General features: G+C 48.3%; 1 protein-coding gene across 1 annotated transcript; it reads left to right on the top strand.

The window, feature by feature from the left end:
* The first annotated feature begins 19,878 nt into the window (after window positions 1–19,878).
* Window positions 19,879–20,546, top strand: LOC123125334 (auxin-responsive protein SAUR36). Its single transcript, XM_044545849.1, has one exon. It carries the CDS (start codon window positions 19,942–19,944, stop codon window positions 20,377–20,379), a length of 438 nt encoding a protein of 145 aa, XP_044401784.1. The 5' UTR covers window positions 19,879–19,941; the 3' UTR covers window positions 20,380–20,546.
* Window positions 20,547–27,322: the final 6,776 nt, after the last annotated feature.

Genomic DNA, 27,322 nt, shown 5'->3' with positions numbered 1-27,322 from the left:
CAAATCCAAATCATCTACATCATCACGCTTCTTCCATTTCTCATCATCCTTCAACACGTCATAGCAATGAGGCAAGGTAAATGGCATTCCTTTCTTGATCTTCCCCTTCTTGGTCCTCTTCTCCTCTCCTTTGAACAGGTTTTGTGCAGTGTTGTACTACATGAAAACAAAACAAGTTAGCACTCAAACACCAACAACAAGCATGATGAAATGGATGAAATGACACTTACTCTATCCTCCTCATTAGTGCCACTTGGGTTCAACTTGTCAACCGCCTTTTGTGCGGCTGCCCACTTTTGACAATCCTTGTTGATTGTCGACCACCAGGACCGAAGAGATCGATCGGAGCGGTCAATTCCACTCACGTTAGGAACATCAAAGTGTTCCTTCATCCGAAACCAATAAGCATGTGACGCCCCTGATTTGACCGTACACTAATCATGCACGCAAATGTGTACGATCAAGATCAGGGACGCACGGGAAGATATCACAACACAACTCTACAACATAAATAAGTCATAAAAGCATCATAATACAAGCCAGGGGCCTCGAGGACTCGAATACAAGTGCTCGATCATAGACGAGTCAGCGGAAGCAACAATATCTGAGTACAGACATAAGTTAAACAAGTATGCCTTAAGAAGGCTAGCACAAAAGTAACAACGATCGAAAAGGCAAGGCCTCCTGCCTGGGACCTCCTAACTACTCCTCGAAGCCGAACTCCATGTAGAATCATCCTCGGGATCTCTAGCTCCTGGACTCCAGCATCTGGTTGCAACAACCAGGTATAGAAAGGGGAAAAGAGGGAGAAAAGCAACCGTGAGTACTCATCCAAAGTACTCGCAAGCAAGGAGCTACACTACATATGCATGGGTATATGTGTAAAGGGGCATATCAGTGGACTGAACTGCAGAATGCCAGAATAAGAGGGGATAGCTAGTCCTGTCGAAGACTATGCTTCTGGCCATCTCCATCCTGCAGCATGTAGAAGAGAGTAGATTGAAGATCTCCAAGTAGCATCGCATAGCATAATCCAGCCCGGCAATCCCCTCCTCGTCGCCCTGTTAGAGAGCGATCACCGGGTTGTATCTGGCACTTGGAAGGGTGTATTTTATTCAGTATCCGGTTCTAGTTGTCATAAGGTCAAGGTACAACTCCGGGTCGTCCTTTTACCGAGGGACACGGCTATTCGAATAGATAAACTTCCCTGCAGGGGTGCACCACATAACCCAACACGCTCGATCCCATTTGGCCGGACACACTTTTCTGGGTCATGCCCGGCCTCGGAAGATCAACACATCGCAACCCCACCTAGGCTCAACAGAGAGGTCAACACGTCGGTCTAAATCCTATGCGCGCAGGGGTCTGGGCCCATCGCCCATTGCACACCTGCATGTTGCGAGGGCGGCCGGAAGCAGAACTAGCCTAGCAGGCGTTCCAGTCCAATCCGGCGCGCGCCGCTCCGTAGCTGACGTCAAGAAGAGCTTCGGCTGATACCACGATGTCGAGTGCCCATAACTGTTCCCGCGTAGTTGGTTAGTGCGTATAGACCAAATGGCCAGACTCAGATCAAATACCAAGATCTCGTTAAGCGTGTTAAGTATCCACGAACGCCGACCAGGGCCAGGCCCACCTCTCTCCTAGGTGGTCTCAACCTGCACTGTCGCTCCGCCATAAAGTAACAGTCGGGGGCCGTCAGGAACCCAGGCCCACCTCTACCGGGATGGAGCCACCTGTCCTTTCAGCCCCCTCATCAGAATCACTTGCGGGTACTCAACGAGCCGACCCGACTTTAGTCACCACATGTGTCATGTATATAATGTATATAGTATATACCCGTGATCACCTCCCGAAGTGATCACGGCCCAGTAGTATAGCATGGCAGACGGACAAGAGTGTAGGGCCACTGATGGAACACTAGCATCCTATACTAAGCAGTAGGATAGCAGGTAAGGGTAACAACTATAGCAACAATGACAGGCTATGCATCAAGATAGGATTAACGGAAAGCAGTAACATGCTACACTACTCTAATGCAAGCAGTATAGAGAAGAATAGGCGATATCTGGTGATCAAGGGGGGGCTTGCCTGGTTGCTCTGGCAAGTAGGGGTCGTCAACTCCGTAGTCGAACTGGGGGTCGCCGGTTGTCTCGGGGTCTACCGGAAAGAAGTAACGGAGGGGGAACACAATAAATAACAAAGCAATCAAAGCAACACAAAGCGTAACATGACAATACGCGGTGCTAGGTGTGCCCTAACGTGGTAGTAGGTGATATCGGAAAAGGAGGGAAACATCCGGGAAAGTTTTCTCGAAGTTTGCATTTTTCGGACAGATGAAACGGAGGAGGAAAGTTGCAAGTTTGCTATGCTACGAACGTCTGGCGGACGAACGGACTGCGTATTCGGATTCGGCTCGTCGTTCTGAGAAACTTTCATGTAGAAAGTATTTTCATCTGAGCTACGGTTTAAAAGATATGATTTTCTAAAGATTAACTAATTTCTGGAATTTAATTAATCATTTAATTTAGTTCGAAATTGGATTTATGACATCAGCATGATGTCATGCTGACATCAGCAGTCAATAGGGGTTGACTAAGTCAAACTGACATGTGGGTCCAATGGGACCGACCTGTCATTCTGTGTTTAGGTTAATTAGGGTTTAGCTAAACTAATTACTGTTTAATTAAATTAGCTAATTAATTAGATTAATTTAAACATGATTAATTAACTTAACTAATTTAGTTAATTAATTAATTAATTAAATTTATTTTTACTATTTGCTTTATTTATATTGTTATTTATTATTATTATTATTTTCATTTCATTTTTTTCTTTTCGTTCTGGGTTGGGCCCCATATGTCATAGGGCCATGGGGGGCCTAGTGGGTTTGCGGGGGCAGGGTGCGGGCGTCCGCGCACCCGCACGGAGGCGACGGAGGGCACCGGCGGGGCCGTGCCCACGGCGCGGCCAGGGAAGGGCGCCGGCCAGCGAGCGGAGGGGGGGGGGTTCCGGGTCACGGTCGGAACGCAGCGGATGCCGGCCGACGAGCAGAGGCAGGCGATGGCCGGGGCTGTGGCAGCACGGGCGGGTGGCCAACCGCGAGGGGCGGCGGCGAGTAGCAGGCGCGCGAGCGCATGGGACAGAGGGTGCGGCAAGCGCAAGGGCGTAACGAGCGCGAGCGGGCTGCAGCGGGAACGCAGGGGAACGAGGGCGGAGGCAGAGGCGAACGGTGAAGCGCGGCAAGGACGGCGCGGCGAGGCGCGGACGGCGGACGGCATCCGGCAGGGGGAGAGGAGGACCGGGGTCCTCACCGGGGCTGTAGGGGTTCGGGCAGTGGGCTCGGGGAGGAGTCGGGGTCGACGGTGACGAAGAGGAGGCAGGCCGTCGAGGTGGAGTCGACGAGGTGGCCGCGGCGGTGGCGGGTGGCGATGCGGACGGAACGGCGTCGGCGGGAAGGAGGTCGAGGAGGCGAGCGCTAGCATGGTGGCGAAGGGGGCGACGCCGACGATGCTGGCGAGTGGCGCCGGGGCGCTCCGGTGGGGAGTTGGCGCCGGCGAGGTGGTGGTGGGACGAGGCGGCGATGGGGGGCACCGACGGCGTCGGGGGCGGGGCGAACGGCGGCGAGCGCAGCTGCGCTGCCCCGATCTGGATCGGGATGAGGGGGAGAGACGAGGGAGGGAGTGGGGGCGAGTGGGAAAGGGGGATTGGGCTAGGGTTCGGTGCCCCCAGGGGGTTATAGGCCAGGGGAGGGAGTGGGCCGGCCTGGCAGGCCACTGGCTGGGCCGAGGCCCAACTAGCCTGGGGGGTTTTCTTGTTATTTCTGTTTTATTTTCCCTTTTGTCTTTTCTGTTTGCTTTTATTTCTTTAATACTTTATAGTTTTACAAAAATTAAAACCCACACCTAAAATGGAGGTACAATTCCAATTACTGTCTTAAAAAGTTTTACCCCTGAACAAAATAGTTTAATATTTTATAAAATTCAAAAGGCATTTATTTAATTGTTTTAGCTACTGTTTTATTCATTTTAGTTTACTTAAACATTTTATAAAAGTGTGGTTTCTCGACAATAATTACCTATGCATTATTTGGCACCAACCGAACATTTTAGTTTTAATATTTGAAAACTTTTGTTGTTTGTCTTTATTTTAAATTTGAATTTGAATCGTTTTTTCAACCATCGCGAGATTAACTACAGTGACAGCGGTGACATGGCATCATTAGGAGAGGGTTACTGTAGCTTAATTATCCGGGCGACACAAATCTCCTCCACTACAAGAAATCTCGTCCCGAGATTTAAGAGGGGAAGTGACGGGAAAGGGATTTGGTCACGAAATTCTAACGAGCGTCCTCGATCTTGGTTGCTCTTCTCGAAGCGGTTGATCCATTACGTTGATGTCTTCATTTTCCTGCTTCAGGTCATCATGATGAAGCTGGCATCCTTTCCTCAGGGACTCCATCGTACTTACGAAAGGATAGGAGGGAAAACTACAAGGACAGGTGTCTGCAAGGGCTGATATTCGGCAATTAGCTCTGGGGTTTTGGCCCAAGGTATCCCTTGAGTCGAAACTTAGGAAAACATCGAGAGCAAAGTAAGAAGGTACAATAAGGAGTTTCAAGTGGCCAGGCAATCGTTCGATGCCTGAAACAGGGCGTGAAAGGGGCTCACAGCAATCGGGAATAAGTATTGCGTCTTATACCAGAATAGATCAATAGGCAGGTGGCCCGTGAATTACATACAAAGTCAAGCACGAGGAATAACTTTGACAAAAGGGTGTACAGGAGAGTCAGGTTTCGATCCTGTGGAACTGTGGGTTATGGGCCCACCATGGGTTAAAAGTAGGAAGGGCGGAGACATCTTGCGTGATCATGTAAGCAAGGCATGTCAGAGGATAGCATGTCTTTTATGTCGGCAACAACATCGGTACCAAGGGCGAGCGACGAAGAGAACCTTTTTCCTGCTCGTCAAAACGAGGCGGACCAATAGGCAAAGTTCTCGTCCATCGGTGGTTACCGAAATGTCATCAACAATAGTAACAGGGTCTTACTGACCGAGTGGTACAACGAGGTGTTTACATAAGCAGGGAAATATTACTGCTTATATTATATATAACACAAGAAGGTTTAAACAAACCAATGGAAAGGAAAAGTGATTATCAGGTTTAAACAGAACAATGGAAAGGAAAATGTATTTAAACACATATTCCAAGGGTATATCCTTCCCAAGGACAAGCAGAGCATGATATCCAGGACAGGATATAATGTAGAAAATCCTTTAGGTAAGGGGAGGGAAATTACATGACATTACCCATACAGCGGTGTTTGGATAATTGAGCAAGAAACATGTAGCATTATGCTGCAAATTTTTTATTTAAGATCGGAGTAACACAGACATGCTTCGAGATAGCATTGACATGGTCTTCAAGCAAAGGTCGGACTTGGATACAAAAAGGATTAATCAGGAACAACATATAGAATAAGTCTTTCAATTTCCTCATGAAAGAATGGTTAACCTTGCTAAAAAGGAATTTATAACAAAAGGTCCTCTGGCTAGGGGTGCTAAGCAAAGACACCACCTTACCGGGTTATATAAAGACCAATGTATAACTCTTGGAAATATGTTCCAACCATCATATCTGACCGAGATTCAGATCTGATTGGTGTCAGGATACCTCAGACTCAGGATGTCTGAGAAGAAAGGTGCAACACAAATTGATGGGATGACATTGTAAGATTCTCGGGAAATGAACTATGAAAGCAAGTTCCGAAACAAGAGTTCATCATTAAACCAAGGAGAGGGTTAGGAGGTGGCTGATGGACTCAGCGACATTCCATTGAGATTTCCAAAAGATGGATTTCCACAATTATGTGTACAAGGAGATAGCTTTTGTCAGTTCAAATGATATAATGAGGTATGCTCGAGGAAACATACACGATTGAACATTGGTTGACGGTGCACCCGAAATACGGACTTAGGTAGCACAAACAATGTTAGAATGGCGATTTGATAACCAATGGTCTAAGAATGAAATGTTGACCATTAACTTCAAAGCAATAAGGTTGCTAGAAGTTTTGAAGTCGCACACCATAGTTCAATTGTCGGTTTTCCGGTTAGGAACAACACGGGGACCAAGGAATGAATGGATGTGGCAAGAAGTATCACCTGTATCAAGATGTCATAAGAGGAAATTCTCACGACATTCTTGATATAAAAGATGGTAATACTCCAAAGTAAAGAAGAACAAATGCTGGATATCAAGGATCTCAAGGTATAACACAAAACATGAACAAGTTTGTGTTGAATGGAAGGCAATAAAGTGATCGATGATAACACAGATCATCGAGGGCAAGGATGGTATTTCTCATCATGAACTCAATTGATATCCTGGAAGAGCTCATAAGGTTGATGATGATCACGACACATTTGCCGAGAGATTTCATGAAGGTGTAATCGATCGGCGATGACATCAAGTCAAAGGAATGATGAAGCGAAAGGTTATTGAAACCACGGGTACGACACAAACTCGAGACCAAGCTTGTTGTCCAAGGCGAAATGATAAGACGAGGAAGGTCGGCGTAAGCTTAGCTCATCGTCGAAAATCGTGCTTCGGAAAGAAGGACCAGATAGCACAGTTAAAAAGTTGCATGATAATGACATAGCCGAGCAGGCTAGGGATGACGTGATCGAGTACAAACTCGTAAGCAAAGGAGATTACTAAGAGTTGTTTAATCGTGATGCGGACTCGATTCAGTTATCGATGTCCTTGAGTGTTTAATAACTCGGGGCTCGTGAAAAATTGGAATAAATGAGAATGTAATACTTGATGGAGAACTCATGAGAAGTTATGCAGTTCCGTGATAATCTCGGGATACCAGGGGGTAATACTCGACGACAGATCAAGGTAGAGGTTGGACTAGGGTATTGCTTTGCAGAAGACTAGTGCTCAAACTTGCACGAGAAACGGAATCAAGGAGAAACATGGTCGGATCCACGATTGCAAAGGATTAATTCACCGATACTAGATGATATTATACTAGGGAAATAGCTGTTATTATAAGAAGCTTCCATGATAGGATCTACATCGTGTCCATGGGCATGAACACAAAGGTTCAAGGTCGACTCCCACTTCTGCAATGCATAACCTTTCATTCACTGCTCTATTAAAAATAATTTGAGTGCGAAGACCTACCTGGTGAATTACCAGAGGAGTATGAACCTTGGAAAACTTTCGGGTTCACACAGATTAAGGAAGGCATAGGTTCAACCCATCAGGGCATCTTAGGAACATATACCACAAACTTTGGAGTAAATATTACAAGCTCGAAAGAAGAGCATTGTTCAAAAGCAGATGATACAATTTACCAAAGGCATTATATACCCATGGAAAGGCTCACAAGGTTATTCAATATGAAGGACACTGTCGGATAAAATCCAACAAAGGAACCGATGGTCCACAAGGGATCTGATGTGAGCATCGGTACTCAACCAGAGGAAGAAGAATGCAAGGAGATCTGATTATAGAAACAACTGACTAACTCAAAGTTCAAATGCAAAAGAATTATGATTTCCAAATCAGGGGGTTAGAAGCAACGCTCTGATCAAGGATGGATAAGTTGAGTAGGCTTAGGGGTACAATCGATGGCAATTTGATAGGTCGAGATCCAGCTCACGTTTAAAATGACTCTGAGCCGGAAGGATGAATTCTAGGATATGATTGAGGATTGCGAGCATTCGCAACAAATTGAATCAACGGACTCAAAATGATAATGACAAGAGATGCCAATAAGATTTAGACTTATGGGATTAACCATAATGCAAGCAAGTAAGAATTTCAAGAGCAATAGGCTACTCAGGATTTCGGAAGTTCAAATAGTATTTTGAAGACTTCTGTGAAATACATGAATCAACTGGGGATGAGCAAATATCCGGTGAGTGCTGGAAATTATCCTTAATGGTATTCATGTGGCAAAGAACAGCAAGGCAGTAAGCTCAAAGGATTGTCGAAGCAGCAAAGAGAATTTCGGGGTATCTTGTAATAACAAGATCAACTGGGAAACATTGTATGAATGGCGAGTATACGTGGCTATCCATAAGAGTTTATCGTTAAAGGGAATTGCAAAAGCGATGAACACAAGTTCTCGGGTTATCAGCGGAGAGTATCATCGGGGTCTTCACGTGCAGCAGACGATCATCAGTAATAAGGGGCTCTCCGGGTGAAAGTGATAACGAGACCCTAATGTTAGATTTAGCAAAATTCATTTAACCCGAATAGGAAAGAGTTCAGAGTCCCAGAGTAAGGATCGAGGAATAAAATATCCTAATACCACCCAATGGCGACGTGGGCCCGTAAGCCGCACAACCATGTTAGTAAAAACTTTTTCAATGACTAGACTCGACTTCGGCCAAGGAGTTGGAAAGGGGGATTCCTACAGGCACTTGGCTCTGATACCAACTTGTGACACCCCCGATTTGACGGTACACTAATCATGCACACAAATGTGTACGATCAAGATCAGGGACTCACGGGAAGATATCACAACACAACTCTACAACATAAATAAGTCATACAAGCATCATAATACAAGCCAGGGGCCTCGAGGGCTCGAATACAAGTGCTCGATCATAGACGAGTTAGCGGAAGCAACAATATCTGAGTACAGACATAAGTTAAACAAGTATGCCTTAAGAAGGCTAGCACAAGAGTAACAACGATCGAAAAGGCAAGGCCTCCTGCCTGGGACCTCCTAACTACTCCTCGAAGCCGAACTCCATGTAGAATCATCCTCGGGATCTCTAGCTCCTGGATTCCAGCATCTGGTTGCAACAACCAGGTATAGAAAAGGGAAAAGAGGGAGAAAAGCAACCGTGAGTACTCATCCAAAGTACTCGCAAGCAAGGAGCTACACTACATATGCATGGGTATATGTGTAAAGGGGCATATCAGTGGACTGAATTGCAGAATGCCAGAATAAGAGGGGGATAGCTAGTCCTGTCGAAGACTACGCTTCTGGCCATCTCCATCCTGCAGCATGTAGAAGAGAGTAGATTGAAGACCTCCAAGTAGCATTGCATAGCATAATCCTACCCGGCGATCCCCTCCTCGTCGCCCTGTTAGAGAGCGATCACCGGGTTGTATCTGGCACTTGGAAGGGTGTATTTTATTCAGTATCCGGTTCTAGTTGTCATAAGGTCAAGGTACAACTCCGGGTCGTCCTTTTACCGAGGGACACGGCTATTCGAATAGATAAACTTCCCTGCAGGGGTGCACCACATAACCCAACACGCTCGATCCCATTTGGCCGGACACACTTTTCTGGGTCATGCCCGGCCTCGGAAGATCAACACGTCGCAGCCCCACCTAGGCTCAACAGAGAGGTCAGCACGCCAGTCTAAATCCTATGCGCGCAGGGGTCTGGGCCCATCGCCCATTGCACACCTGCACGTTGCGAGGGCGGCCGGAAGCAGACCTAGCCTAGCAGGCGTTCCGGTCCAATCCGGCGCGCGCCGCTCCGTCGCTGACGTCAAGAAGAGCTTCGGCTGATACCACGACGTCGAGTGCCCATAACTGTTCCCGCGTAGTTGGTTAGTGCGTATAGACCAAATGGCCAGACTCAGATCAAATACCAAGATCTCGTTAAGCGTGTTAAGTATCCGCGAGCGCCGACCAGGGCCAGGCCCACCTCTCTCCTAGGTGGTCTCAACCTGCCCTGTCGCTCCGCCACAAAGTAACAGTCGGGGGCCGTCAGGAACCCAGGCCCACCTCTACCGGGATGGAGCCACCTGTCCTTTCAGCCCCCTCATCAGAATCACTTGCGGGTACTCAACGAGCCGACCCGACTTTAGTCACCACATGTGTCATGTATATAATGTATATAGTATATACCCGTGATCACCTCCCGAAGTGATCACGGCCCAGTAGTATAGCATGGCAGACGGACAAGAGTGTAGGGCCACTGATGGAACACTAGCATCCTATACTAAGCAGTAGGATAGCAGGTAAGGGTAACAACTGTAGCAACAATGACAGGCTATGCATCAGGATAGGATTAACGGAAAGCAGTAACATGCTACACTACTCTAATGCAAGCAGTATAGAGAAGAATAGGCGATATCTGGTGATCAAGGGGGGGCTTGCCTGGTTGCTCTGGCAAGTAGGGGTCGTCAACTCCGTAGTCGAACTGGGGGTCGCCGGTAGTCTCGGGGTCTACCGGAAAGAAGTAACGGAGGGGGAACACAATAAATAACAGAGCAATCAAAGCAACACAAAGCGTAACATGACAATACGCGGTGCTAGGTGTGCCCTAACGCGGTAGTAGGTGATATCGGCAAAGGGGGGAAACATCCGGGAAAGTTTTCCCGAAGTTTGCATTTTTCGGACAGATGAAACGGAGGGGGAAAGTTGCAAGTTTGCTATGCTAGGGACGTCTGGCGGACGAACGGACTGCGTATTCGGATTCGGCTCGTCGTTCTGAGCAACTTTCATGTAGAAAGTATTTTCATCTGAGCTACGGTTTAAAAGATAATATTTTCTAAAGATTTACTAATTTCTGAAATTTAATTAATCATTTAATTTAGTTCGAAATTGGATTTATGACATCAGCATGATGTCATGCTGACATCAGCAGTCAACAGGGGTTGACTAAGTCAAACTGACATGTGGGTCCAGTGGGACCCACCTGTCATTCTCTGTTTAGGTTAATTAGGGTTTAGCTAAACTAATTACTGTTTAATTAAATTAGCTAATTAATTAGATTAATTTAAACATGTTTAATTAACTTAATTAATTTAGATAATTAATTAATTAAATTTATTTTTACTATTTGCTTTATTTATATTATTATTTATTAATTTTTTTTCATTTCATTTTTTTCTTTTCGTTCTGCGGTTGGGCCCCATATGTCATAGGGCCACAGGGGGCCTAGTGGGTTTGCGGGCGCAGGGGGCGGGCGTCCGCGCACCCGCACGGAGGCGACGTAGGGCACCGGCGGGGCCGTGCCCACGGCGCGGCCAGGGGAGGGCACCGGCCAGCGAGCGGAGGGGGGTTCCGGGTCACGGTCGGAACGCTGCGGATGCCGGCCGGCGAGCAGAGGCAGGCGATGGCCGGGGCTGTGGCCGCATGGGCGGGTGGCCAACCGCGAGGGGCGGCGGCGAGTAGCAGGCGCGCGAGCGCACGGGACAGAGGGTGCGGCAAGGGCAAGGGCGCAACGAGCGCGAGCGGGCTGCAGCGGGAACGCAGGGGAACGAGGGCGGCGGCAGAGGCGAACGGTGCAGCGCGGCAAGGACGGCGCGGCGAGGCGCGGACGGCGGACGGCATCCGGCAGGGGGAGAGGAGGACCGGGGTCCTCACCGGGGCTGTAGGGGTTCGGGCAGTGGGCTCGGGGAGGAGTCGGGGTCGACGGTGACGAAGAGGAGGCAGGCCGTCGAGGTGGAGTCGACGAGGTGGCCGCGGCGGTGGCGGGTGGCGATGCGGACGGAACGGCGTCGGCGGGAAGGAGGTCGAGGAGGCGAGCACCAGCATGGTGGCGAAGGGGGCGACGCCGACGATGCTGGCGAGTGGCGCCGGGGCGCTCTGGTGTGGAGGTGGCGCCGGCGAGGTGGTGGTGGGACGAGGCGGCGATGGGGGGCACCAACGGCGTCGGGGGCGGGGCGAACGGCGGCGAGCGCAGGTGCGCTGCCCCGATCTGGATCGGGATGAGGGGGAGAGACGAGGGAGGGAGTGGGGGCGAGTGGGAAAGGGGGATCGGGCTAGGGTTCGGTGCCCCCAGGGGGTTATAGGCCAGGGGAGGGAGTGGGCCGGCCTGGCAGGCCACTGGCAGGGCCGAGGCCTAACTAGCCTGGGGGTTTTCTTTTTATTTCTGTTTTATTTTCCCTTTTGTCTTTTCTGTTTGCTTTTATTTCTTTAATATTTTATAGTTTTACAAAAATTAAAACCCACACCTAAAATGGAGTTACAATTCCAATTACTGGCTTAAAAAATTTTACCCCTGAACAAAATAGTTTAATATTTTATAAAATTCAAAACGCATTTATTTAATTGTTTTAGCTAATGTTTTATTCATTTTAGTTTACTTAAACATTTTATAAAAGTGTGGTTTCTCGACAATAATTACCTATGCATTATTTGGCACCAACCGAACATTTTAGTTTTAATATTTGAAAACTTTTGTTGTTTGTCTTTATTTTAAATTTGAATTTGAATCGTTTTTTCAACCATCGCGAGATTAACTACAGTGACAGCGGTGACATGGCATCATTAGGAGAGGGTTACTGTAGCTTAATTATCCGGGCGACACAAAGCATCTCTACTTTGATCACCTCCAACGGATGGATCCGTCGACACTTGCAACCAAGTATTGCATAGTAAGATGTCTTCAACGTTGGTGTAATTGCCTGCTCTTCCTTTCGGTGCATCGACAATGCCCTCACCATCCTCGTCCACCTCGAACTCATGGTCATCGAAGTGCATGTCATTGGTTTGAGACCAAAGCGAATTGTTGGAGCCAACACCCATAGTTGATATGTATGCATCATCGTTGAGACTACAAAGTATATAGAACAATGCAAATAAGCTATCTATATGTATGCATTCAAAAAATAACAACAAAAAATAAGTTGGGGAAATTTTCTACCTTTGGGGCATTTCCTTGAACACATTGTGCGTGTCGGCCGCCGGCTCAACAAGTGAGCTCGCCGGCGCTTCGGTAGCCGCCGCGCCTGTCACATGCCCTTCAGGCTTCTTCCTCGACGCCTTCGAGGTGCCGGAGCCGTCCGCCGCCTTGTTCTTCTTCGTGGATGTCTTGCCCTTCTTCGGTCGTGCCGCATTTGGGAGGTTCAGGGGGGCACGTGGCTTCACGGCTAGCGCCGGCGCGACGCCACCTGCCGCCGAGGTCATCCGCGGCGGCATGAAGAGGTCGCGTGCGAGGCCGATGCTCGGAGGAGCTCCGGCGGAGGCGAGGTCAACGCTCCCCGCGCTAGGGTTTGCGGCTGTAGGAAGGGGTGAGGGGGGTGCCGGCGCGTGCGTCCATTGGATCAATTCGCCGGCGCCGGCGCGTGCGGGGCGAAGGTGGCGCGGTGGAGAGAGTGCGGCGCGAGTGCTCGTGTGTGCCGCGCGCGGAAGCGGGCGTCCCAAATACACAGCGTGATGGCGATTCGGACCGCACGCCCAACTCTATATGCCCCGCGCGCGGTTATTGCGCGCCCGCTGGAGCCCCTCTACCGATAGTGTGCGCGCTAAAAAGAACAAGTTTGCGGCGCGACGTTTGTTTAGCACGGCTGTTGGAGATGCTCTGGTGGCAGCCCTCGGGAAGCGGAAATTGGCGACAATGTGGCCGATCAAAGAAGCCAACCTGCGCAGCTCATCGGCCATCGCATCGTCTACGCTACCGGTGGGGAGCAATGCGAGATCCCATTGGTGTACCTCGGCACAATGGTGTTCGGGGAGCTTCTCAGGATGTCCAAGGATGAGTTTGGGTTCACAAGTGAAGACAGGACCTTGTGACACGGCGGTGATGGCGTAAAAGGAGAAAGCCATCAGAAGAGGTAGGCCCCCGTGTCTATCGCCAGGCCCCCGCGTCACTCGCACAGGGCGGCTCGGGCGGCGCCTCCTTCCGCGGCGGCCGCAGCCACCCCAGCCTCCTTATCTCCTCGCCGTCGCCGGCGTTAGCCACCGGGGCAAAGCCCCCGTCTGGTGCCAGCGGCGGCGGGACAGCGCCCCCGTTCTTAGTTTTTTTCAAATCTCGTGGTACCTTCGCCGAATCTATTCGTGGTGGCTGCTCCGACGACATCAGCTGTTCGGTGGCACTTCGCGGCGACGGCTTGTTGGTGAGGGTCCGCCGGCACGGCGGCCATGGATCGACGTGGATTTGGTCCTATGCACCGGCTGCCTTGGCCTCGTGTTGACCGGCATGGCAACACCGGGTCACGTCGTTGGCGCCTCGGGCTGGCTCCCTGCTGGCCTGTGCTCGCGGCGGCAACCTGGATCTGATGGGCATGGCGGCGGGCAACGCGTCGGCGCGCTGGGACGTGTGCTTGGTCCAGCCGATGCGTGCGTCCTCCGGCGTCGCTTGGGCCAGGCCTTGCTAGATGGCGGCTCGGTCTCCCGTCGTCTGTGCGCGGTATCTCGGGCGGCAACGGTGATCCAGATCTTGTTTGGCCTAGAGATGGTGGTTGCAAATTGTGATGGCGCAGTGACCTCTTGTGGCTCCACGGCGGCAGTGTACATCGAAAGATCTTCAAGAGTTCATCTTTTCATATCTGATTGTTCACTTTGGCGATGAGATGCAAACTATGGACGTTAGCTTGACGCAGAGGAATGGTTGTGCAGCGGCGCATCGTATGTAGCTGCCGGGGTCGTGGAAAAGTGGTGGCGACAACACATTTGTAACGTCGATAGTGGTGCTTCTTAAGTACCCGGTATCGAGTTCCGGGGTGCAAGCCCAGAATTGAATTCTGGCAATGGTGATGGTTATACATCGTTACCTTGTTGAAGGCATTGCTCGGATATGCTCGGACAATTTCTTCAGGGTGAAAACCTAGATTCCGGCGTTGATTGCTGGATCCAGTGACGACAGCGTTTCAGCGTTGCTCCCACCCTGAAGGCGTTGCTGTTGAAGAATCACGATGTTCATACGGTGTCTTGAGACGGTTGGTGCGGATATGGTCTTTCCTATAGTTTGCCGATCACGGAACTGATCACTTTGGTTTTTTTCTTTTTTTCTTTTTCTCGTCTATGCATAGCTTTGGTCTTATATGACTTTGCTATTTGCTGGCGTGTTTTTGTGTGGGTTGGTGTTGGTTGTGTGCATCCTAACTGTGCAGAGGCCGGGTGTGTGCTCATCATGTTTGTATTCTCTTGATGCTTCATTTTCAGCTAATAAAATCCACCCTTTTTCGAAAAATCAGAAGAGGTAGAGAGGGTTACTGTGAGCTCCGTAGTAATGCCACATGGCAATCAGAGTGGCATCCATGTGTTCTTGTAACGACGTAACCATTTCGAGCCAATTGACAGCCAACCCAAATTGTCCATCGTTTCATGATCTATCATCCATGCAATTCTCTTATGTTATTATTATACATGGCACAGAAGCAGCTACACTTCTGACGTGTTCCTGTTATAAATATCATTAAGCTGTTTATTAGTCGGGCTATATATAATACCAGCTAAGAATATACAAGCATGTTAGTCGACTATTAAAAGTGGATACTAAATCAAGCTTGTGCTCAATAAACTCTTTTCGAGGGAAATAACAGGGAACTCTTGTGAGATAGGAAGTAGCTGCTAGAGTTTGACTGGATCAAGAAAACAATGTCTAAGGAAAGCTACATTTCAACCAAATAAATGGGCACACGGAGGCTCAAGTGGTCCATCTAGAGAAGTACCAAAATGGAGGAAGAAACCATTGACGCAGACCACATATTTGCTGGAGATTAAGAAAGCATGATAAACCCAGAACGAATCTGTGGAGTGCAGACCACAGGGAATCTGGAACTAGAAATGGGCAGTTGCTTAAAACTATAAGCAGTAGGTCAAACAAACATTGCTTTTATTTTTTAAACCTCATAACAAAATACGACTTCATGTGAACTATACAGGGAATCTGGAACTAGAAATGGGCACTATTAATTTAATTCCGGATTAGCTCTTTGGCTGCTCAAGAATACACATGAGCCGTTTGTTAAGCTAATTATGGGGCTCTTTGGATGGTGGCCGACGGTTGCCACACCAAAATTTTGGCGTTGACTGATTGCAGGGAGTAGCGTTTGGATCAAAGCCCAAGTCCCGTGACCACGCCAATATTTTGGTCGGATTTCACGCCCACGCGCGGGCGACCAGGGTGGCCGATTCCTACGCCAAAATATTGGCTCGACCTGATTTCGCGTGGCCATCTCGGGCGTAAAGCAAACGGCCCCTATGTCCCCTTCTGCTCCTCTTAATAACATAACTTTCTGATAATACAATAACATCCACTGCCTGCAAGTTGCAAACGCACCTTTACCACAGAAAATAAATAGTACAGCATACGTAGTTTAGAGCTTCTCTTTTCCATACGGAAAACAGATAAAAATTGTCGTGCATTGTTATGACCGGAATATTAGGGGCTTAGCCCAGTGGGCTGTGGCCCAAGTTATCTTACCGTTATTAGGGGGCTTAGCCCAATTATCTTAGTTATTAGGGTCGTTTGCCTAGGAGTCAAGTAAACCTCTTTATATAAGGAGAGAAGATGTATCAATCTAATCAAGCAAGAAGCAATTATTATTTGCCTGGCTTCCCTTAGGGAGCCGGGAGACCTAACCCTAGCCGCCTCTTGCGCCGCCCCTGCCTCTCTCCACCACGCAAGGACGGCGCCCAGCCGCCGGCCGCCGCGCCCTCATCCTCGTCTTCCTCCATCTTTTTCCTACAATCTCCGCCCTAGAACCGGCAGAACCCTACCTCCTAACACCTTGGTATCAGGTAGCTCGGTTTCGACCATGTCTACACCACAACCAATCCCACCGCTGCCCACCACCACCGCGCCGCCACCAATCCCCTCCACGGCGCCGCTGGCCCTCCCCACTGTGCCGCTGGTCTCCACCGTCGGCGCCTCTACCGGCCAGTCGCCGCCCCCCTCCACGGGTCCGCCGCCACCACCCTCCACCCGCTGGTCTACTCCCCGGCGGAGATGACCGGCGTCCTCAACGATCTCGTCACCGCCGTCCAGGGGATACGGCTATACCTAGCCGGCTCCAACGGGCCGCCGACGCCCTTGCCACCGGCCGCCGCGACCGGGCCAGCCGCCCTGTCGTGGTATTCGGCACCCGCGGCGCCGACCAGGCCTCTACACCACCACTGGCCGCTTCAGCCGCCGCCCGCCGCCGCGCCCCAATGGCCGCAGTGGCCGGCGCCGGCCCTCGCCACGTCACCCACGCCACCCGGGTCCTCGCCGCCACCGCCCTGGCAGCCGCCGCACCCCGGGGCCACCGCGACGCTGGTCGGGCCGCTGCAGCCCCCGCTGCAGCTACAACCAGCCCCCGCCACCGCTCCGATCTGGCCATAATGGTTGACCGCGGCCATCGCCGCGCCCGCCGCCTCCGCCGTTTCCAGGCAGCAGCAGCTGCCGCTGCCGGCGCCTCCGCCGCCCAACACCGGGCTGACTACAACCGCGCCAACGGGCGTGCCAATTCAGCAAGTGCGGTTCCCGCCCTCGCCGTCCCAGCTTCCGGCTTGGCTGGCCGGGACGTCACCGCTGCCAGTATACACCATGGCCGCGGACAAGCCTGCGCCCTCCCTGCTGTACGACGGGCCCTCCAGCTCCGCGGGTTTCCACGCTGGCTTCAACGGCCCACCGCTTTCCTGCGGACCACCTGTGCACACCGGACCAACGCCATCCTCTTCGCTGCTCCTTACCGCCGAGCCGTACACTCACGACAGTCATGCTCAGACACCGCCGTGCTTCGCCAAGCTCGCCTTCGCCACCTATGACGGCGCCGAGGACCCCCTCAACTGGCTCAACGAGTGCGAGCAGTTCTTCCGGAGGCAACGGATGCTCGCGTCGGACCGCACCTGGCTCGCCTCTTATCACCTCCGCGGCGCCGCACAGACGTGGTACTACGCCCTCGAGCAGGACGAGGGCGGCATGCCCCCCTGGGAGCGTTTTCGCGAGTTCCGCCTCCTTCGCTTCGGACTGCCGATACGTGGGAGCCGGCTGGCGGAGTTGGGCCGCCTTCCCTTCACCTCTACGGTGCAGGACTACACCGACCGCTTTCAGTCCCTGGCGTGCCACGCATCCAGCGTGACGGCTCACCAGCGGGCCGAACTCTTCGTCGGCGGCCTGCCAGATTATATCTGCGTGGACGTCGAGCTGCAGGGACCCCAGGACCTCCAAACATCCATGTACTATGCCCGCGCGTTTGAGCGCCGCGCGGTGGCCATCCAGCAGGCATCACCGTCCTGGACCACTGGGCCGCCACCCTGGCCGGATGTTCCCGCGCAGGGTCGGCCTGCTCAGACTTCCGCGGCACCCCTTGCCGTGACAGCGGCGCGCCCGTTCCGCCGGCTCACCTCGGCCGAGCTACTCGAGCGTCGCCGCCAAGGGTTGTGCTTCAATTGCGATGAGACCTACATGCCCGGCCACGTCTGCCCTCAACTCTTCTACCTGGAGGCTGCAGACTACATTGAGGAGGACGCCGTCGCCGCTGGGCTCGGCGACTTGGCTGCCCAGCTGTCGCGGAGGTGTTTGACGCTGGCTGACCACCTTGAGGAGTTCAGCAAGCACTTCCTCGCCTTACAGCTCGAGGACGAGGTGTTTGTGCAGGCGTGGAGAAGTGTTATGACCGGAATATTAGGGGCTTAGCCCAGTTGGGCTGTGGCCCAAGTTATCTTATCGTTATTAGGGGCTTAGCCCAATTATCCTATCGTTATTAGGGTTGTTTCCTTAGGAGCCAAGTAAACCTCTCTATATAAGGAGAGGAGATGTATCAATCTAATCAAGCAAGAAGCAATCATTATTTGCTCGGCTTCCCTTAGGGAGCCGGGAGACCTAACCCTAGCCGCCTCTTGCGCCGCCGCCGCCTCTCTCCACCACGCAAGGATGGCGCCCAGCCGCCGGCCGCCGCGCCTCGTCCTCGTCTTCCTCCATCTTTCCCCTACAATCTCCGCCCTAAAACCGGCAGAACCCTAACTACTAACATGCATAGTTTCATGATCTATCATCCATGAGGTTCTCGTGTCATACATAGTACAGCAGCAGCTTGCAGCTACACTTATGAAGTGGTCTTGTTAGAAAGATCATAAAGTTGCTTATTAGTTCGGCACTAGCTAAGCAAAGACAAGCATGTTAATTGACTCTTCAAAATAGATACTCCATAAAGCATTTGTTGAAAATACTGTCAGCGATGACCACAAATAAAACTCATACTCAAAAACATAGAGTTCTGTTTTAAGGAAAAAAACCACGGAACACTAGTGAGTTAGAGAAGGTACTATGGCCACTGGATTTTGACTGAATCTAGAAAACAGTATCTACAAAAGAAAGCTAAATAAATGGCTTGAATGGTCCACCGGGAGAAGAAAAATGGAGGAAGAAACCATTGATGTAGACCACATGGAATCTGGAGGAAGCAGTTGCTGAGATTACAGCTAAGGCAGAAAGTAAGGAAGTGGTTAAGAAAGCAAGATAAACACAGATAGAATCTGCGGACTGCACATCACAGGGAATCTGGTACTAGAAACAAAGTGGATTTTCCACTAGTTACAGAAGAGTGTCCCAAAAAATGGAATCTGATTAATGGACAAGCCCTCAGATTTATAAATACAGTAAAACACTAAGATAAGTTGGTTGAATAAACAGTGTTTTTATTGGTTCACTTTCCTATATCTCACATCAACAAGTTGAATTAGCCTAGAGAAATGACCAAGGCTTTGTACTACAAACAAACAACTTGAATTATGCACTGGTTGGGAACCATGTGCTAGCATGTTTATTGGTCAAGAGTAGATCGTTGTTCTGAAAACAACGTTAGAAGAAAACGTATACAAACAAACAAGCTCACCGAAGTAAACATCTGGTAATCAGAAGATTCAGAACCAATGCAACCGGTTACGAATGTAAAACCAAGCAGCATGAGGCAGACTGCCATAATGGAAGAATAAGACTGACATAGACTGGACCAAGAAAAGGATAACCAGAGTGGACGAAAAGTGCAGACTAGGAAGAAAAGCGGGTATCAGGCTCAATCATGCAGAGCAAGTAGCTACCTTGGAGGATAACACCAAGACTTTGTCTCTGGCAACTAGTCATACCGATGGTTACACACCCATAGCCATAGGACAAACATAAGGCTGCAGTGTTCCCTTGCTATCCTATAAATACATGGAACTAGCACACAAGCGTCTTCACACCACCCAAAAACATCAAGTACCAACACACATTTATGCAAAAGGGCATCTTATCAGAAAAAATACACCATGATAAGTCCTAGGAGCCTAGTTCAGCAGGCAAAGAAGTGGCAGCAGACGGCAGCCCTCAGGAAGCGGAGGCCAGCGACGATGGCGGCGATCCACGGCGCCGACCAGCGGGGCGCATCGGCCATCGCAGACAAGGGCCACTGCGTTATCTACACCACCGGTGGAGAGCGGTTCGAGGTCCCGCTGGCGTACCTCAGTACAACGGTGTTCGGGGAACTCCTGAGGATGTCGGAGGACGAGTTCGGGTTCACTAGTGAAGATAGGATCACGGTACCTTGCAACGCGGCGGTGATGGCGTATGTGATATGCTTGCTTAAAAGAAAGCCTTCAGAGGAGGTGGAGAGAGCCGTCCTTAGCTCTGTGGTAATGCCACGCAGCAACCAGAGTGGCATCGCCATGGTTTGCACGGGTCTTGGCCAGTCAATGGCTATATTTTAGCTAGTGAGAAGTGATGTCTTCTTGATGCATATATATGCACCCCTTTTTGGTGAATCTTCATGTGATGCAATGTGTAAATAGATTTTTCGATAAAGGGCATTTTTATTGACTCAAAATGTAGCATCAAGCGGATACAAAACATAATAAGCATCACCCGGTCTCTGTATAACTAAGATGCACATAGCCAAACAAAAACAAATTGAAAGAATATAAAAAAGGCGACATATCAGCAATAGTAGGATCATATAGGACCGACAGTCCGCCTATGTCGAAGGACTTGGTGCGGCTATCCGTAGATTATGCTGCCACCCATGCTGAGTGAAGACCTCCCTGGCCAGCCGCTCCAACCGCGTACACACCGTCTTGAATAGCGGTTGATACTCCGTCCGGTGTAGTGTAGATCACGTACGAAGCGAGTGCATACAGCAAAAATAACCTGCAAAGGAGAGGTGTTTTTGCCCTCGAAAACCAAATCATTCCTACATAGCCAGAGTGCCCATAATAAGGCATATGCTCCCACCCGAATTAGCATTTTGAACCTATTTGAAATGCCGTCCAACCAATGACCAAAAATATTGGCAACACTTGTGGGCGGATACAAATTGGACGCTATTTGAATGACTGGCCATGTAGAGCGCGCAAACTTGCATTGAAAAAGAGGTGTTTGATTGTCTCGTCATGAGTACAAAAACTACACTTCTTACTTCCGTGCCAATTGCGACGAGCGAGATTGTCTTCGGTTAGCACAACTCCCTTTTGAAGATACCACATAAAGATTTTAACCTTTAGTGGAATCTTCGACATCCAAATTTTCTTGTTATTATCCACTGGGACCACTGAATGCGTGAGCGCACGATACATAGAGTCGACTGTGAAGGACCCAGATGTAGTGAGGTTCCAATGAAACACATGCCGTCCTTGTGTCAGGTTTATCGACTCCAATCGAGACAATAAATTTTGCCATGACATAAGACAGGCGCCAATCAAATCCAGCCTAAAAGAAATATTCGGCGAAAATGAACTGAGCACTTGCGCTAGAGTATCATTCTTATCGCGAACAATGCAGTACAAAGCTGTATATTGTTCTCGGAGGCTGGCATTGCCCAGCCAGTTATCCTCCCAGAAACGAATCTCCGACCCATCTTTTATCACAAAGGATCCAAAACGGAAAAGGTGTTTCTTCACCGCCATTAGACCAACCCAAAAGTGTGAGTCACCAGGTTTCCAATAGGCCTGTGACACAGCCACTGGTAGAAAATGGGCCTTTAGTCCCGGTTCGCAAAGGCCTTTAGTCCCGGCTGTGCAACCGGGACTAAAGATGCGCGACTAAGGACCCCCCCCTTTAGTCGCGCCTCTTACGAACCGGGACTAAAGGCTTTAGTCCCGGTTCTCGTGGCTAACCGGGACTAAAGGCCCGTCCTTTAGTCCCGGTTCTCGTGGCTAACCGGGACTAAAGGCCTCCTCCGCAGGTTTTAGCCCCCCTAAACCTGGTTTTTTTGCGAATTTTTTTTATTTTCAAATTTCTGAATTATTTTAACCTCTAATCTCTAATCACCACCCCTCATCACTGCTCAATTTATCCTCTAATCTCTAATCACCCCTCATCATTCCAAATCATCTAACTTTCCGGACGGTCACCCATCCTCTCACTACTCCAGCCTGAGCACGCTTAACTTCCGGGTTCTATTCTCCCTCGTTTCCAAGTCTGCACTTGTTGTTTGCTGACAATAGTAGGATGTCAATTCTATTAACCCTCAGGAATTTAGCTTGAGCATGAAGTGACACATTTCACTGTTTGAGTTTGAAACTATTGTTTTAAAAAACAATAATTATTTAGTAACACTAATATTTTTGGAATAATTAGTTTGACCATTGTTTGACCACTGTTTGACCAAAATTTAAAAAAAACTGAAATAATTATTTAGTAACACTAATATTCTAGAATAATTAGTTTGACCATTGTTTGACCACAGTTTGACCACAATTTGAAATTTTTTGAATTTTTTTGCCTCTCTAGATCTTAAAAGCCCCGTAACTTTTTTTCTGTTAGGTTTTTGAGGATTTTGAAAATGTTTAACGGTGTTCCTCCGGTTAAATTCGGATGTAACTTTTCGAGTAGATGATTTTTCATATAAAAAACTTTTTCATCCGAGTTCGTATGCAAAAGTTATGCCCATTTTAAGAAATTCTAGAGAGATTTTGCAAATAAAGTCGAAATTCATATTTGTTAATTTTCCCAACAACTAGACCACATATCACATGAGAAACTTATTTTATTTTATTTTTTTGACATATCCATCATTTTCTTTTGGTTTTTCTAAAACTGAAAAGGCGGTCCGGGGGGTAGAGTTTGATGGGCCCTTTAGTACCGGTTGGTCTGGCCAACCGCGACTAAAGGACTAACCTTTAGTCCCGGTTGGTCTGGCCAACCGCGACTAAAGGCCTTCGGGCCAGCCTGAGGACCTTTAGTCCCGGTTGGCCAGGCCAACCGGGACTAAAGCCCCTCCCGTCCGCCAGCTGTCGACCGAGCGCACTGGGCCCAGATAGTTGGTCGCGGGTCTCCTCCCGAACCGCGACTAAAGACCCCTTTGGTCGCGGTTCGATTATTTTGGGGACTAATGGGGGCGTATGGAAGCCTCTTTTTCTACTAGTGAGCTTTTTGGCCTAGATACTTATTGCGCAGCAGGGCTTGCCAAACGCCATCCTCAGTAAGTAGTTTGAACAACTATTTACTAAGTAAGGCATCATTCTTGACCTGAAGGTCATGAATGCCAAGTCCACCTTGGTCTTTCGGCCTACAAACCACGCTCCATTTGGTTAGCCTTCATTTTTTCTTTTCACTGTTTCCTTGTCAAAAGAATCTGGATCTAAAATAATCCAGCCTCTGCAAGACCCCTCTTGGGACTTGGAAAAAAGAGAGCATATAGAGAACCATATTTGTGAGGACTGAGTTAATTAAGACCAGTCGTCCTCCAACAGAGAGCAACTTGCCTTTCCAACTACTCAACCGTTTCTCTAAGCGCTCCTCTACATGTTTCCACTCCACATTAGTGAGTCGCCGATAATGAATCGGAATTCCCAAATATTTAATCGGGAATTGGCCTTGCGCACAACCAAACAGGTCGGCATACTCAGCCGCTGCCTCACTCGCTTCTCTAAAGCAGAACAATTCGCTTTTATGAAAGTTAATTTTAAGACCTGACATCTGCTCAAACGCTGAAAGTAATAATTTCAGGTTTCGAGCCTTATCCAGGTCATGTTCCATAAAAAGAATTGTATCATCGGTATATTGCAGAATAGAGAGGCCACCATCCACAAGGTGGAGCACTACTCCTGCAATTTAACCGTCCTGCTTGGCACGATCAATCAGAATAGACAACATGTCAGCCACAATGTTAAATAACATTGGAGACATGGAGTCACCCTGTTGTAGTCCTTTTTTGTTTGAAAGTAATGGCCTATGTCATCATTGACTTTGACAGCCACACTACCTCCAGTAATAAAATTTTGGATCCACTAGCGCCATTTATCGGAGAATCCTTTCATTCTTAGGGCCTGTTGAAGGAACGACCATTTGACCTTATCATAGGCCTTTTCGAAATCAATCTTGAACACTACTCCACTCATGTGTTTACGGTGCATCTCGTGAACGGTCTCATGTAGGATTACTACTCCATCGAGTATATTTCTACCTTGCATGAAAGCCGTTTGAGATGGCCGGACGACATGGTCAACAACCGTGTTGAGCCTATTAGTAGCCACTTTGGTGAAAATCTTGAAGCTGACATTAAGGAGACATATGGGTCTATATTGCTGGATTCGCTCAGCCTCCTTAATTTTCGGCAACAAAACAATCTCGCCAAAGTTAAGCCTGAATAGATCAGGTTGGCCAGCATGAAGACAATTGAACAACTCTAATAGGTCAGTCTTGATATTATCCCAGAAATTCTGATAGAATTCTGCGGGGAAGCCATCAGGGCCTGGAGCTTTATTATGTTCCATTTGAAACACCACCGCTCTCACCTCCTCCTCAGAGAAAGGTGCCGTGAGGATATCGTTCTCTTCTGGTGTGACTTGTGGAATATCATCTGTTCGGGTCTCGTCAAGGGTGAAGTTCCCTTCATCAGGTGCCCCAAACAAAGATTTGTAGTATTTCGAGATATAACTTTTGAGCTCTGCCTGACCTTTGATCCGCCCCTCATCTTGTTGGAGACTGAATATACACTTCTTCCTATGCCGACCATTGGCGACAAATTGGAAGTATCGTGTATTACTGTCTCCCTTCAAGATGAAGTCGGCTTTGGATCTTTGGTAATATTTGATTTCCTCTTCTCGCAAAAGACGTGCAATCTTCTCATTGGATTGATTTTTCAATTCAATCTCTTGTTGTGACAAGATGCGAGTTTCTGCGATTTTATCGAGGTCATCAATAATGGTGGCGAGCCGTTGCTTTTCTTTTTTGTATATTTCATTGGTGTGTTTCGCCCATCTAGATAGGTATCGCCTTATAGCTCTTATTTTAAAGTTCCATCTCTGAATAGGTGTGCCCCAAAAGACGTGCAATTCTGCTGTCGTACAATATCCCTTTTGTTTCATACTACCAAATAACAATATACCCCAGTAAACAAGTGAAGAACAATTTTGCAGTTGGATCTACAAGACTATAACCTTTTTTCCCGACAGCAGAATATTGTTATTTGGTAGTATGAAACAAAAGGGATATTGTACTGACCTGACATACTTGTTCCATTCCAGCGCTCAAGATCTCGGTGTGTAGAAAAATTTGTCGACAGGTTCCAACAGAAGACCATTACAAAAATTCCTCTTAACTTCCTCCAGTGAAGGCATGCAAGCTACTGACAGTAATAATATGGAAGATGTTAAAACTGATGCAAACCTAGCAAACTACTACCTGTTTTCCAAAACTGCCAAGACGTCTTATATTTTGGAAGAGAGGGTGTACTAGACATGGTACTGAAATATGGGAACTTTTCCACTCTTTGTTCAAGCACCTATGGCATATGCTCGTCACAAACATGGACCATTCTTAATAAAATCCACATGGAAATTGAGAGCAGCTAGCATAGGAGCTTCCAGCTGAAGTATCCTTGAAGATCTAACTGAACAAACTCTAGACATGGTACTGAAATCACTCCAACAACCATCTCTATCTCACAGCCTGTGAAGTGGCTGCACAAATAGTTCCACAAACAAGTTGCACCATCATGACAAAGGAAAAACAGAATCCCCTTCTCAGTCTCAACCCAATAGTGGGCTGGGTGCACTCTCTAGGGGCAGAAGACGGAAACAATAAAATCTTGCCTAAAAAAAACCTAACCCAACAATAATCGAGATAGCTCGCAAGCAAATGGTGCACATAATTTGCCGTTCAAATATGCAACACAGAAAATTAAAAGGACGAGTGATATCATTCATACAAAAGGGTGTGTCCTAAGTGTCAACTGTCACGACAAGGCCAAAAATATATATAGTTCACACGTCCATACTTGAAACTACGAAACAAACAGTTCAGTGAAATCAGCATCCACGATCCCAACAGAAGTACATGCCCATGTGCAGTAAGTAAACCAGGGCAAAAAGGATAAACAGAGCATCTGAAGATCCCGTTGACAACCTTCAGGCCATGACCCTTTCTGATTTATTAGGCTAAGGGTAGACGAAACTTGGTCTCATGGGCTTCTCTCGATCCATTTTCTGCAGTATGAAGTCATCCGGAATGTTATTAGCACAACATCAACAAAGATACAAGTATCACTTATATTAATAGTAGAGCTTAAGCTAGATACAGGAAAACGAAAACAAGTCATGTTGGAACTTGGAACAGTGGAAGGGTTTCTACTTTGAAAGAAGCAATGAGGCCTGCAGAAGACCATTTACACCTATCCATATAAATGACCATCATTGGGCAGCCCTCAGGCACAAATCAACAGTTCAACACTGAATATGCATGTTATTCCTTCTTCTTTTCCTTCCTTGCTCCTTAAATACCTAGTCCAGATATTACGGTCTCCCCTCCTTTAAGGAACACAGTCCCAAATTCTTCTACTCACACCAACAAACTAATAGCAGAAAACACTTAATAGTAATGAGATCTAGCACATACCTGTTTGAAAGAGTTCAGGATACTTCTGAAGCATCATGTCAACATGTACCCAAGTAGCCTCACTCTCTGACCAAAGCACCATCCGTAACTTCATAACCTTCATACTTGACGCAAGATCAGAGATCTCCAAAATACGCACCAGAGAGGGCTCGACGGTGACGTCCTGTTGGATTATAAGCACCACAAACGAGCGTTTAATTACTGAACTACACCTGGGACCAAATTCCCTTTTAACAGAAAACTAGCATCCTGAAACAAGTATCAGGTTTAAATTCAATAAAAACATAGTTTTATGCTTCCGCTTATAACCCAAGGTCAGTTGCATTACTTTCAGCCACCTAGTACTTGCAGTTGCTGCTGCAGTAAGATTTAGTTGGAGAAGATGCAGCTCTTGACTTGAAATTGCCAGCGCCCTGGCCTCCACTTGCCTTTGAGGCAATCAAAACCTCACTTGTAAAATAGCTTGGTGTTGTCATTTCTTGCTCCAGGTCTTCAAGCTGAATTAAAACAATTCAATGATGTCATTTCATGCTCCAGGTCTTCAAGCTGAATTAAAACAATTCAATGATGTCATTTCATGCTCCAGGTCTTCCAGCTGAAAACAAGTCGGTAACAATAACATGAACAAAATCAATACCATTTACCTTCATCTCAAGTTCAGTTAATATGTCGGTAAGCAACTCCATCACATCTTTTAAAGCAGATTTCCCTGAACCTCCTTTAGCAGAAGATGCATTATCACCATTATCACCCTTGGCCATTCTCAGGTTTAGCATACTGTATGTGATTTCGTAACGAAAAAGCCTTTGCACAATATGG

This window comes from Triticum aestivum, chromosome 5D (genome assembly GCF_018294505.1).
Source record: "Triticum aestivum cultivar Chinese Spring chromosome 5D, IWGSC CS RefSeq v2.1, whole genome shotgun sequence".
NCBI lineage: Eukaryota > Viridiplantae > Streptophyta > Magnoliopsida > Poales > Poaceae > Triticum > Triticum aestivum.
This window is presented reverse-complemented; position numbering and strand designations above follow the sequence as displayed.